The 15016-nt window shown below is 36.6% G+C and overlaps 1 protein-coding gene across 22 annotated transcripts in view; it reads left to right on the forward strand.

Moving 5' to 3' along the window:
* CCDC158 (coiled-coil domain containing 158) overlaps positions 1–15016 on the forward strand; it is a 138475-nt gene that overhangs the window by 60236 nt on the left and 63223 nt on the right. For all 22 annotated transcript variants that reach the window (XR_011649144.1, XR_011649146.1, XR_011649149.1 and 19 more), the window contains 5 exons: positions 2534–2653; positions 4931–5128; positions 6318–6800; positions 12114–12303; positions 14235–14387. Coding sequence is in view for 16 of the 22 variants with exons in the window: in XM_071215964.1 (XP_071072065.1) it covers positions 2534–2653; positions 4931–5128; positions 6318–6800; positions 12114–12303; positions 14235–14387 (1144 nt within the window). In the remaining 6 variants the exon portion in view is untranslated. The remainder of the gene's footprint in view (positions 1–2533; positions 2654–4930; positions 5129–6317; positions 6801–12113; positions 12304–14234; positions 14388–15016) is intronic.

The raw sequence follows: 15016 nt of genomic DNA on the forward strand, positions 1-15016 counted from the left end.
GAGGTTGAATTTTTTTCCCCTATATATGCCCTGAAAGGAGCGCAAGAGTTAAAGTACTTCTTTCTAGCATTATTACATCTATAGGCACATTTCTGATAGCCTAAATTTTATGTTACCTAATTCTAATGACTTTTTATATGCAGAATACAATCAAATACAAAGTTAATTTAAAAATATACCCAATGTAAATATTAAAATCCATATCTTGATCTGTATAGGTTGTGATACTACTCTGTAGGTAAATGTGAAATTGATAGTCCTATCTTAATAATTTGTCATTTATGTATGTATGTAGAGAGATATATAATTTGTATTTGTGTTTATCATTATCAAAGAGATAATTGCCCATATATATGTGTGTGTATATAAATATGCATATATGTGCATATCTGTGTATTTAATGCACTTAGTATTTACTCTATGTAATATATGATTACCAAATATGTGTTGAATGAATGAATAAGGATCTTAAATGAACCTAGTCCAGGTAAAAATAAGCTATACATTCATTAAGAAAAAATTAGTCTTTCTCATATATTCTCTAATTAAAATGTTTAACCACAGTAAACCATTCAAACCAATAACTTTTACTCTTGGTATAATAGATTTGAAGCCTGACTAATAGATGCTTTAGATGTAAGAAAGACTTTGTAGCTTTTATGCAGATAAGAGAGACTTATTATTACCGAAAAGCAGATGATAAAATAGTATAGCACAAAGATCAGTTTTCACTATATAAAACTGAGTGTCATCATGTTCTTAATATTTTAGTATCTCATTATCTAAATTATGATATTGTGTGGCTCAGCTAAAATTCAAATCCAGAGTCTCCAGAGTTTGCGTTCTTTACTTCTTAGCTTACTCTGCACCTAAAAGTTAAGAGATATTAACAGTGATGAGTTTTATGGCATATTCAAACAGATCAAATATATGGCCTTGGCTGTGAGAGAAAATAGCCTATTATAATCCTTTAAAAATGGTGCTCTCCCCCTTAAGATTGAGGGCTTGAACTCTGAGGGGAGATTTGAGGCAGATCAGTATAGTGAAAGGTAAAGGTGGCCGGCCCAGAGACAACATAGCCGACAGCATGGACAATAGATGACATGGCCAAGATGACCCTGCTGAGACCTTGACCTCAACCTTGAGGTTCCAGTTGGGACACTTTCTGGGGCCGAGGGGAGGCCCAGGATATTCTAAACAGGCCTCACCATTGGTGGGGTAACCAATAACAGCTGGGGCCCCTTCCCTTAGCATTAGCAAGGGGAGGAATAATTAATAGCTTAAAATGTGGCCACATAAGCCAAAGCCTGCTCTCTGTTTAGAGGAGCCCACACCAAACTCTATGTGTATTCCATCCTTCTCTCCCATTTCTCAGCAAGCTCTGTTCTTTTCCCTCATTTCCCAATAAATTATTTTTACTGGCCTAAAAAAACCGTGCTCTTATCTCATTTTATAGTTTAAAAAACAGAGGATTAGAAAAGTTACGTTGTCCACTTATATATATATATTACATATATATACTTGCTCACTTATCCCTTCAAAATATAATGACTATGTAATAATGACAATAATATTTATTGGGCATTTACTATTATTACCATTCTTTTTTTAAAAGAAGGTACCAGGGATTGAACCCAGGACCTCATACATGCAAAGCAGGCACTCAACCACTGAGCTACATCCACTCTGCACAATTCATTCATTTCTATTCACTGCCTTTCATTATTGAAACTCTGATATTCCAAAGCAAAAAAGTTCTTCTAAGCATATTGTTTATTTGTGAGGGCTCTGCAGCATGTTACTTATGCCACATTGTCTTCCTCAAATTCCAGATTCCAAAATACATACTCAGGACAAACTGTGAATAATATGAAAATAAGAAGGAGAAGCTCAATCTAGCAGTACCAAATATTTCATTTTGGCTTATTTCCCTCACTAAATTCTAAATAGATCTTAAGTGTAGAATATAGAAGATCAGAGGTGCTTGTTATAACTGATCTTGGGATCAAGATTGATGCAATAAATTCAATCCTGTTTTCCCAATATTTGTTGAGGGACTCCAGGAATTAGAACCAGTAAGAGTAAATCATTTTCATTTATTTATAAATTATTTCTCAAAATCTTTCCTATAGCTTTCTGGACTATAGTTTTGGCTAGCAGAGCCTCTGTCTCATTAATACCAGTTGTCAAACATCAAATTGTCCAATATTGAAAATGTTTGAGCAGCATAAATTTTCTTTGCATGGGGCCTCCTGTAAACAAAGACTGGAATTTGGTATTCACTCTCAAAACATTTGACTACTTAGATGAAGGTTGTGTGAGTAGATTGCTTAATGCTGTTTAAATACAAATACATATATATATATATAATTTTTATTACTTCTTTGACACTAAACCAGACAGAAAACTTTGTAAAATACATCACAATAGACTTCAGTTTTATCCCCCATAATATTCTTTATATATAAGACTATATTTATTTTATATTACCCACTGACATCATCAGACTGTTTGATTTGTGCTTTCCTTTTAGATAGAAGAGCTGGAGAAGCAGTTAGTCCTTGCCAACTCAGAGCTAACTGAAGCACGGACAGAACGTGATCAGTTTAGTCAGGAATCTGGAAATTTGGATGATCAACTTCAAAAGCTATTGGTAGGATTATGCTTTAAAATATGAATGAAATTAATTCTGGGAGATTTTTCACCAAACTATTTCACAAAACTAGTTTCATTTTAAAAATTACAAATGTATTTGTGCATGTACACATTAACACACTAGAACATCTAGGCACTATTCAATTTTTGCATATAAAAATATAATATTCTGTATATTATATATATATATGTTTTAAAACAGAACAGTTTGGGCTTAAAGTTAGGTGAACATGATTTTCAAGTAACCATAGTCTCTCAATTAGATACTGTTTTCAGCTAAATTGAAGTGTAAAATGTTCATTTTGAAATCAAATATCATTCAAAACACATAGAAATCATGTACATAGAAATTTTGAATGGAAGTTTAGGAGAAATTTTTTAAAAAGAAAGAAATTAGGATTCTGATAATAGAGAACCAGTCTCAGTCCTCTGTTAGAGAAATTTAGGAAAGGAAATGTGTGGTACCCCTTTGTATGAGACTAGTGGTACAGTAGAATACATTTCTTTCTCACTATCAAACCCTATTCTAGGGTATACTGCTCTCTGCTGGTAAAAACATCCTTCATAGTCTGAGAAGAGAGCTTGATGAGCATGGGGTAAAGGAGGAATATGCAAGGAGCTCAAGCCTTTGGGATAATCCTTCCCTTCTTTCCCTAACCTATTGCATATTTCCCAGTGCACTCAGACTTTGGAGATTAGATGTCTGAGAGATCCTCAAACCCACACCCTTCTTTTCACTCCTACCACTAATACTTCCTTGTGCAAGCCCCTCATTACTTCTACCATGGAGCATGGCAATCTTTTCCTAACTAGAGTTCCTAACTCCAGTTTTGCCCCTCTTCAATCCATCCTGTAAGTTGCTGCCATATCAATCTTTCTAAAATGTAGCTCTGATAATATCACTCTTCAACTCGAAGGTTACCTTCTCCATAAAGTAAAGCTCTCTACCTTTCAAGACTGTTCATGATTCAGTCCCTGCTTACCTTTCCAGTTCTTTCTGTTTCCATGTACTCAGTGCTCCAAGCAAACCATGGGTGCCCCATTCTAGACCCTTCCTGCTAATCTGTGCATCTCCAAACTGTTCTTAAGGTGCAACTCAAATGCCTTCTCGAAACATTGTGATCCCCTTAGTGGGATTTTCTTGGCTATACCTTACTTCTCTCTATTTAATGTAAAGCTGTTTTAAGTTATTTATGTCTCTCTTATCTTTCTGTTTGAGTAGTAGGTCCTTTGAAGGTTGATATATCTTTGTCCTACTCTGACTATCGAGTTTTTGTTCACAGTAAACACTATGTATTTTTTTCAGTGACTGAAGAGTGAGGAGATTCTATTCACAGCCCAACTGCTATTCTAGTCCCAATACTAGACACTATTCTGCCATTGCTGAAGCAGTATTAAACCAAATTGTTTTCATTGTTCCTTTAAGTTATCAAGCAATACTTGATGACCACATGTAGCAGTTTGATATTATTGATGAATTCTAAAAAGAAATATTGATGAATTCCAAAAAGAAATATTGGATTATGTTTGTAAACTCATCTTTTCCTCTGGGCATATTAGATTATATTGGATACACCCTTTGGTGGGTGGGGACTCACAGATAAAAAGGCATGCCAAAAGACAGAGTTAAGGGTTTTTGATATTAAGAGTTTTGATATTGGAGTTTGATGCTGAAGCCTTAAACTAGAGCCCCGAGAAGAGAGGAACCCTAAGCCTGGAAAGAAGCAAGCCCTGGGAAGAGAGGAACCAAGGAAGCCTGAACCCTCACAGACGTTGGCAGCCATCTTGCTCCAACACGTGAAAATAGACTTTGGTGAGGGAAGAAATTTATTCTTTATGGCCTGGTATCTGTAAGCTCCTACCCAAAATAAATACCCTTTATAAAAACCAACCAATTTCTGGTATTTTGCATCAGCACCCCTTTGGCTGACTAATACACCACATTTAATTTGAAGTATTAATATGTCTTTTCAGAAAATTCTAGACTTAAAAATCAGGATGACTTCTAAAATCTGTATTTTCCATTTTATGTATATTATTTGCATCTAGTACCTTGAGATTTACTTTTAATGCTACAACTTACAAATAAGCAAAATTTTGGCTTATTTTTCCAGGAAATCATTTCTCTTACTCTGGCCATTTTAGAAGAAACAGATTTCAAAATCAGAAATTTCTCCAATCACATAAAAACTCCAAAGATGGTATTAGGAAAATAATTTTATTTCAGTTATTTAATACTAGGGCAGGAAAAGAAAAACAATTGCCTTTCTTTTAGGCTGATCTACATAAAAGAGAAAAGGAGCTGAGTCTGGAGAAGGAGCAGAATAAGCGTCTGTGGGATCGTGACACTGGCAACAGCATCACCATCGATCACCTGCGGCGGGAGCTCGACGACAGGAACATGGAAGTGCAGCGCCTGGAGGCACTCCTCAAGGCCATGAAGAGCGAGTGTCAGGGCCAGATGGAACGGCAGGTCAGGCAGAGGAAGGGGCTTTTCAGCCTTCTCTTGAGGGGAGGAATGTATTTTATGTCTTTTTGGTACAAGTTTTTTTGAACGTATGTGGGCCTACTTAAGAGCCATGGATTCTCTAAGCAATCTATAAAAAACTTTTATTTCTGTATTTTTTGCCATTCATTCAACTAAAAATGTTAAGCTTTATCTCATTTGTACATTGTTAATTAACTAAATTCCCAATTTCCTTTATTTTCACCTAAAAGTAAACTAACACTTGCTTATTTCTGCTCAGAAAAGCATTCACCATCAAACCATAGGGAGATTTGAGGAGCAGCAGGGTTGCAAGTTTCTGACATGTGTTTTTGTTCAGTTTTCCTCCAGAAAAACTTTTACCCTAAACCAGTTAGACTGGTATATGCACATGATGGGAGCTCTTGATTACAGTACACCAGGAGCAAAATGTAGAATGCATTATTTTTTTAAAAGCAGTTTTATTCAGATCTTTTCACCTACCATGTGATCCATCCAAAATAGAATGCATTAACAACAGTGAACCTTCAGTACTGGAAAGACATGGTGGTCTAATGCCAGTTTCTGCCACAGAAATACAAACAAGCATCGTACAAATGTCTAAGCTTCCCAAAATGTGGAAACAAACCAAGGTGACCAGTCTTGACATAGACCCAGACGTTGCCAGATCTCTATTCTCTGGCCTAACCTGGGCAGGAAGAAAAATGAAAGGAGCAACTCTTTTCCAAATGAGGATCAGAGAATGTGAATATGTTTTGGATAGAAGCATTGTTCATTTTCTCCTCAGAGATAGAATTAAGAGGTAGATTGGAAGGAATTAAAGAATAAGAGTATTTACCATCAGCCTCACCACCCTTCCCTCCAATTGCCAAAGTTACTTTAGTTTAAATTGGTTCAGAAAACTGGGTTAGCTCTTCATCCTAGAGGAAACTTCCTAGCTCAGAATCTTAGAAAACCATTACAGAGGAGCATTATTATTTAGTTAAGCCTCTCCAGCTTGGTCTAATTAATACATGTTCTTCAGAGATCTGGAGTTTGCACAGCAAAAGGATTGGAGTTTGTCTAGACATTATCCAATTCATGATTTAATGTTCTTGAGTTAACTTATTACATTCTCCTAAGGTTATTTATTCCTGTCTTCCCAAATCCATAAAATTCTCTTTTCTCTAACAATCAGATGGCAGCAATTCAGGGAAAGAATGAAAGTTTAGAAAAAGTGTCTTCTTTGACTGCTCAGCTTGAATCCACCAAAGAGATGCTCCGCAAAGTAGTCGAAGAGTTGACAGCCAAGAAAATGACTCTGGAGAGCTCAGAGAGGACTGTATCAGACCTGACAGCTTCCCTCCAGGAAAAGGAAAGAGCCATTGAGGCTACCAATGCAGAGATTACAAAGCTTCGCTCCCGGGTAGACTTGAAATTACAGGAACTGCAGCACTTGAAAAATGAAGGAGATCACCTCAGAAATGTGCAGACAGAATGTGAGGCCCTCAAGCTACAGATGACAGAAAAGGACAAGGTGATTGAGATTTTGCGACAGCAGATTGAAAATATGACGCAGTTGGTTGGCCAGCATGGACGAACTGCTGGTGCCATGCAAGTGGAAAAAGCTCAACTTGAAAAAGAAATAAATGATAGGAGACTGGAGCTACAGGAATTTAAGGTCTGTGGAGTTTTTCTTGGTGTTTTAGCTTCTGAAATATCTTTTTCCCCATAAGTAAGTATGACCTAATTTAGTGAAAAGGAATTCTTCTGAGCTGTGGATCTTCTGAAATTGTCTGGGAGTGTTTGTATCTGTGTGCATATGTGTGTTTTTGTTGGAAAGAATCCACACTTTTATCACATTCTAAAAGGACTATATAACCAACAAATGGTTCACAACTAGCAGGACAGAAGAAAAAATTTAGGAAATCTGGTTTCTTCATGGAACCTTTACTTTTCTCCCAATCTGAAGTATTTTCTCCATTTTTAGACAGACTTCATCTTTTGAATCCCATCTCTCACCATTTAATAACTAAAACATTGGACTGTTCAATGTGTCTTGGCTTCTATATTTGTAAAACAGAAATCACAACAACCTTATTAGGTTTACTGTGAGACTTAAATGAGAAAATATATATGAAGGGACTTCACCTAGTTCCTGGCCTATAGAGGATGCTTAGTAAATATCAGTTTCCTTTTCCCATTACGTGCTCTTCTGAAACTCATTGAACTTTATTAATACCCAGTATAACCTGGATTACCTTCTGTTTTGTACTGTGTATGTTTTAAGTAGCAGTGTTTCCTTTTCACTACAAGACTGCAAACTTCTTCAGGCAGGCTACAAATCTTGTTCATCTTGGTATTGCCTGACCCATGTTTTTGCACCAATAAGTGCTCAGCATTTACCAAATGTAAAATGAATAAATGCATTTTAATTTTTTTTTATTTCTTTAGCTTATGTCACCTGTTTCTCTGACTTGGTAATAGGGGGAAAATCACATCAACTTTAGAGGCCTCAGTTTCCTCATTATAAAATAGGTTTATAATATTAATAGATTACCTATCTTATGGAAATATATAAGTTCATTGCATAAAGAACCAGAATTTTCTAGTGCTTAAGTTTTTCCTTGATTATATCATAAGTATATGTTTGTTTTTTTTATGTCCAAACCCATGGTGAAAGGAACACATAAAGGCCTATTAATGGGTAACCCCACAACTAAAACTTTAGAATAGATTTGCATACAGGGCAGAACATACTAGAGGAAAAGGATATTTTCTCCTTCTTACCTAAGAAGATAGACTGCTAGTGTTGTTAAGGTTACAAACAAATGAAATAATCCTTCTGAGTCTTACACTCTAAAAATTAAGTCAATTTAATCCCCACAAAAACCTTATGAGTCAGATATTATTATTAGCCCATTTTACAGATAAGGAAACTGAGATACAGAGAGATTAAATAATTTGCCTGTGAGTAACACAGACTTAAGATTTTATCGTAGGCAGTATTTGAGTAGATATTGTAGTGCAGTGAATTTCAAACCCTGCCTTGTTCCAGAATCACCTAGAGGGCTTGATAAACTCAGATTGCTAGGTCCCATCCCCATAGTTTCTGATTCAGGAGGTCTAGGATGGAGCCTGAGACTTGGTGTTTCTAATAAGTTCCCGGGTGATGCTGATGCTGTTGGTCCTGAGAGCACACTTTAAGATCTGCTGTTAGCTTAGCCCACAGGAATGTGGATTACCTTCATACCGAAGTGTGGGCAATTGAAATGGGCAAAAAACAGGCAAAGAGAAAGAAGGAAGGCAGTTCAGTTAAGGGAAGAAGCTCAGTCTATAATTTAGCCTAGAGATGGTTTTTGAGACATTAAAGGTTTTGTGGTAGAAAGAAAGAGATGACACAAAAAAGGCAATTTGGGGTATTTGAACTGGGTATCAGTATCAGGAGAGAATGGAAACTAATTTTCAAGCGCCATTTACAGAGCTGGAAGAGCTTCAGGACAATATTTCCTAGGTGAAAAGAATTTCACACAGATGCAAAGAACATAAGTTAAAAACATAGGCTTTCACAAATGTAAATGTCAAGCTGTAACGCCACATCCATTTCCTTCCAAAATCAAATGAGGAAGAAAGGAGAAGAATCATAACCATAAAAGATAGTTAATGCTATGGCTTCTCACCTCCTGCAACTGGATACTGTACATACTAACAGAGAAGCAGATGAGCTTTCTCCCAGTAACTGCCTCAAAGCTGAATTCTTTCTCACAAAACAGGAAAGAAAGGACTGAATGTCTGTCAGTGGTCCCAGAAGGTACGACAGGAGTAGCACATGCTCACTGCATCTCAGGCTGTCTCAGGGAAATTCTCTCTCTATCCCCACTACCATGGGACCAGCTAGATTCAGTCTGACATTTACTGGAAGTAGCTGGGTAAGCAGGGATCAGACTCCCTTGTTTAGGACCTTTATTGCCCAACCATATCATGAGTGGGCAATAAAATAAGCCTGGAGCTCCCCACCAATCCTTTCTGAAATACAGCTAAAAGCTCTTCATATGTTTACATTTCCAACATAGCATTGGCCTCTACATTTAAACTGCTGTTATATTAATTAAGTTATATTAGCTAATTTTCTATTTAAGACTGATAGGCCTTAATTTGGGGTGACACACTGATGATTAAAGAAAGTTTCTTTTTCAAATGGCATTTGCTGGGAAGGATCTAGACCAGCTCTGTCTTCTAGAAATATACTGTAAGCCGCTTTTGTAATTCTAAATTTTCTAATAGCTGCATTAAAAAACATAAAAAGAAGGAGCAGATGTAGCTCCCTGCTTCCCAAATGAGGTCCTAGGTTCGATCCTCGGTACCTCCTAAAAACAAGCAAACAACAAACAAAAAGCATAAAAAGAAATAGGTTACACCAAATTTAATAACATTTTATTTAATTCAGTATATCCAAAATATGGTGACGTTTTCATGTTTTGATCAGTATAACGAATTATTAATATATTTTACACTCTTTTTTTCTAGAAAGCCTTTGAAATCTCGTGTGTATTTTACACTTACAGCACATCTCAACTTAGATTAGCCATATTTCAAGTGTTCAATGGTTACATGAGGCTAGTGACTACCATATTGGATAATGCAGACCCAGGCTGTGGGAAGAGAGAGGTTCTTTATTTTTAATTTTTAAAAATTCATAAAAAACTTTATTTTTAGAGAAGTTTTAGATTATAGAAAAGTACCTCAAGGAGGGATCCCCAAATACCCCCCACACCCACATATACATTTTTCCCTATTAACTTCTTTCATTAGTGAAGGTACGATTGTTACCACTAATGAACCAAATTGAAGCATTGCTGCTAATCAAGGTCTATAGTTTATAGTTTATACTTTGTGCTTTACAGTTTTATGGGCTTTCATAAATGTATGTCATGTATCCGTCATTGCAGTATCGTATAGAACAATTCCAATGCCCTAAAAATGCCATGTGTCCACCTATTATCCCTTTCCCTCCTCTGGTAACCGCTACCTTTATATTACTGCTACAAGTTCTTCCATTAAGGAGAGAGGTTCTTAATAGAATACTTTACTAACACAGAGAGAGACCATTATAAGGCAAAAGAGTCTTCATAATCCACATGAGAGGTGGTGATAATCCAAACTTGGAGCTTGGGAAGGAGCTGGTAAACAGTTGGTTATTTGCCTAAGGAGAAAGGGAAAGACAAAGCAGACTTCAAAACTTAGATAAGTCTGGGGAAACTGGGGAAATGGAACCACCCCTAACAGAGAATAGTCAGGAAAAAGTGAAGAGGGAAAGCCTCTCTGAGGAAGGAATAGGAGTGTTTTGGACAGAGTTTGCAGGAAGCACACCAAGCTAAGGATTTCTGACAGGTGGTTGAAAATATGTAAGTAGAAGTTTCTATATTCATATTCCCTAATTCTATTCAAAAAACCAGGTCACCCAGTGCTAACCACCCTAGTCTAGGCCACCACGTCTTTTATTTGCTCTTGTAGTTCTTTATTACTGGTTTCCTTACTTTTACTGCTACCAATCCATCCCGCTGTTTATTCTTCACAAGGGAGTCAGAGTTATGGTTTTAATATATTGCGTTATATCACCCCTGTGCTCAAAATTGTTCAATGTTTTCTTATCTCAGATTGGAATCTTAAAACCTTCTATTGCTTCTAAGGCTAACTTGATTTTGCCTATGGCTCCCTTTCTGACTTGATCTACTACTACTTCTCCCCAAGCTCACAGCTTTGCTGTGCATTAACTGTGTGCCTACAAGGCTCCTCTAAATATCCACATAACTTGCTCATTCACCTCCTCGAGGTTTCTTCTCAAATGTTACCTCAAAAGAGACCTTTCCTGACCAACAGTGTTGGAGTCCCCTAGACCACCCCCAGATTTGATAATTCGCTAGGAGGACCCACAGGACTCAGTATATGGTTAGACTCACACTATGATTTGTTGCAGTGAAAGATACAAAGCAAAAAGCAATGAGAGAAAGTATATGGGGCAAAGGTCAAAGGAAACCAGATGCAAGCTTCCAAGGGTCCCTTCTCATCAGAGGTACAAACGACAGGCTTAATTCCCCCAGCAACAAAATTTGACAACATGTGTGAAATGTTGCCAACCGGGGAAGCTTATTAGATACTCAGTACCTAGGATTTTTAGGGGAGCTGGTCATGTAGGCACCCCTTTCCTGGCACATATCCAAATTCCAGACTCTCCAAATGAAAAGAGATGCTCAGGATAAGCCCACATTGTTTGCACAAATACTTTAAGTGCAGTGAGGCACTTTTATCCAGATGGTTGGAACTCTCCCAAAATCCAGGTTTCCTGTTGCCAGCCGAGGGCCAAAATTGCAAGCAGGACTTCTAAAGGATAGCAGACAGGTCTGCTGTATTAACTCTCTTCTGCACTCCTGCTTACCTCAAGTAGAATCCCCTCTCCTGCATTCATTCTCTAACCTCTTACCCTTACTTATTCTTATTTTCACTTATTACCTGACATATTAAATATTTATGTTTGTCTGTTTCCCCTCACTAAAATGTAATTTCAATGAGAAGCATTGTCTTGTTTACTGTTATACAGCACCAGGACTAGGGTGAGGTGAGTGAGGCACCTGGGACACAAAACTTAAGGAAGTCCTCACCAAGGCACCTCACCCTAATCTCCACCCTACTATTATATCACTGGCATGTGCCTGGCACAAAGTAGGTGCCATTTATTCATTTGAATAAATGAATATATAGTATAAAAGTAATAAAGACCTGTAGCAAATTATACTGGGAATTGACATCGAAAGTTAAAAGAGGTAAGAAATATTCCCTTTTTATTCCCGTTTACCATCAATGCTTTAAAATGGAATACAAATTTAGTATCCTGGGAAATAGTGAAATTATACTAAGTTTAGATAAGATACAAATAGGATGTCAATTGTATGCACATAGTTCTTTCTCTATCCTTTGTATTTATGCATATATTTAGATTTTAAAAGATAAAAAAGATGCAAAAATACGGGAGCTTGAGGCCAGAGTGAGTGACCTGGAACTGGAAAAGGTGAAACTGGTGAACGCAGGGTCTGAGCGGCTCCGTGCAGTGAAGGACATCAAACAAGAGAGAGATCAATTATTAAGTGAGGTGAAAAACAGCAGGAATGAGCTAAACAGTCTTACAGGTATGTTGCTTCAGTTCAAATTCTGCTGTAAAAAAAAATAGGAGGGCTATCTCTGGATCCCAACATGGACTTTAGAACTAATGTTTACAAAAGGCTTTCATTCCACTTTATGAATATGGATGGTTATGCTGCCCCAGTGGATTTACTCATGGCTTGAACCCTGACAGTTCTCCATGATGAGCTTCTACTATCTTACACTCACTAACCATTAACTTTAGTTATGAAATTCTGGACTGAGTTTCCAAGAGAACAGTGAGAGAAGTGGAAACCTTGTGTCCTTTGACTCAAATAGCTTCATTAGAGGTTTAATAATGAAGTAGCATATGTAAAAGACTTAAGCAAATTTCTGAAAGGAAAAATTCTAGGCCTTCAATGAAAAAATGAAATGTTTGCAGTTCATGATTGGTTTGGTACAAAATCAGTGATGACGAGCACTTACTATACTAGATACTGTGCTACCCTGAAATGCAAGAATGAAGTTCACAGTCTAGTTGGGAAAAAGGCATATATAGAAATGGGTTACAGTACTGTGGGTAAGGTACAATGGAGGTGTTCTGGGTGCAGAGGTAGTACAGAGGGTAAAGAATTAGCCTTCTGTAGGGTTTACATCTGTACTGGGTTTGAAAGAAAAAATTTGGCAGGTGAAAAAAAGAGGCGAAAGGGTTTCCAGGCAGAGAGAACATTATGGGCAAAAGCATGAAGGCATAAAATAATACGATGTGACCTCAGAAGTATTATTAGAGCAAAATGTGCAAGTAAATGTGGGTAAAAAATGAGACAGACAGATGTTACTAATAGGGGAAAATGTGGGAAGGGGTGAGGGTGGGGTATATGGGAATCCCTTATACTTTTGATGTAACTTCTCTGTAACCTAAAATGTCTCTAAAAATAAAGTTTATAAAAAAATAAAAATAAAAATGAGGCAGAAGAGATAGGCAGAGCCAGACAGTGTGGAGCCAGCAAAGGATATTAAATAGAAGACGTCTGTATCAGATTTATATTTTAATAGGGCCACATTAGCAGTTAAGTTGGAGAAAGGGAAAACTAGGGTATCAATCAATTAAGAAAGATTTTTCAGTAGTCCCAGGGAAATATGATGAGGACTTGAACTAAAACAATGGCAGTGAAAATGGGAGGAAAGGGAAGAAGTAATATTTTAGGAGGTTGATTTAATAGGACTTAGTGATTGGAAGAGTTGAGTACAGATTTTTGGCTTTTAACTTGTGATACTGAGAGAACAATGATAACAACTGAGAGGAAAACCAGAAGAAGGGGCAGGCTTGCCGAAAGGCGGGTTTGATGCAGTCAGTGTGAGACAAATGGGTTTGGGTGGCACTAGGACAGCCACATGGAAATGTCTTAGTGATAGGGCTGGATCTCAGCAAGAGGTTTTGGCTGTGTTTATTCCTTTCATATATAAATCTACTTATCATATGTAAGTATGAAAATATAAAAAAAATAGGTATATAGATGAATAAATGTGTGTGTATATTCTAGTATAATGAATGATGAGCCAGGTATTTTGATAAGTATTGAGGATTATAAAAAGTCAGGTAGGACACATGGCTGCCTCAGGTTACCTATAGTGTCATTGAGATTCATTTACCTACAAGTGATGGTTAAATTTGTTGTAGTGGATAATATGGCCATTCAAGAAGAAGGTTTAAAATGGGGGGAAAAAACTGTCAAACACTATGGCTGTGAAAAAAACCATGGATAATAGGTGGATAGAGGAAGAGGATCCACACAAGCAGATTAAAAAGAGTCTCTGAAAATGTATATATGTATATAATTTCTGTAAGAAATGAAGACTTACCCAAATGAGGTCTCTTCCAATTCTAAAATTCTGTGATCATTATTACAAATCTATTTTTTAACAATGGAATAGAAAAAAAGGGTAACCATCTATTATTGATTATGATATTGTACAGAGGATTATGAAGTCTTAAAAAGAAATTTTCGAAACAAAAGTGAAGAAATGGAAACTACTACAAATAAGCTGAAAATGCAATTAAAATCTGCACAGACAGAACTAGAGCAAACAAGAAATACCTTAAAATCAATGGAAGGATCTGATGGTCATGGTATGCCTTATTAGATTTTTTTTCTTGTTTTCAATTCCATTGGTTTAGATTTATTAAAACACAAATATGCATGCCTTGCCTACCACCTCTTCACAGTGCCAGAGAATGGGAGAAATATACAGCAACAGATACTAATGATGGGTGTTGTATAGCAATAGTCCTGCTCAACTTTTTTCACAGGATTGCCACATGATTACTTTAATCCCTAAAAGTATCTGAATTTTACTTTTCTTGAGGTTTTAAACAGACCTCAATGTGTGTAATGCCAGTATCACTTTTAAGGAAGAGGACGTATTGATATAAATACAAGTTACCAATAATTTTCACTCAACTCCTTATTTTTCACATGTGCATTATCTTCATAAACTATATATCTGTGGCTAATTGGCAGTTCTAGATTTCTCCTCTGTGATAAAAATGGGAAGGAATCCTGAGAATTGAACCCTTAAGATAAGGGTTCCCTTCTCATCACCTAGACCTGCTCCCGTTTTATCTTGCCAATCATACTAATGAAGAGAGAGTAGGGAGAGAGTGAAAGGTTGCCTGCAATTTTATATTATTCATACCATTGTTGCTATGACTATATTTTCTGACTATGAGAATTAATGATTATACATTTTTTCTATTTT

This window comes from Dasypus novemcinctus, chromosome 1, assembly GCF_030445035.2.
Source record: "Dasypus novemcinctus isolate mDasNov1 chromosome 1, mDasNov1.1.hap2, whole genome shotgun sequence".
NCBI lineage: Eukaryota > Metazoa > Chordata > Mammalia > Cingulata > Dasypodidae > Dasypus > Dasypus novemcinctus.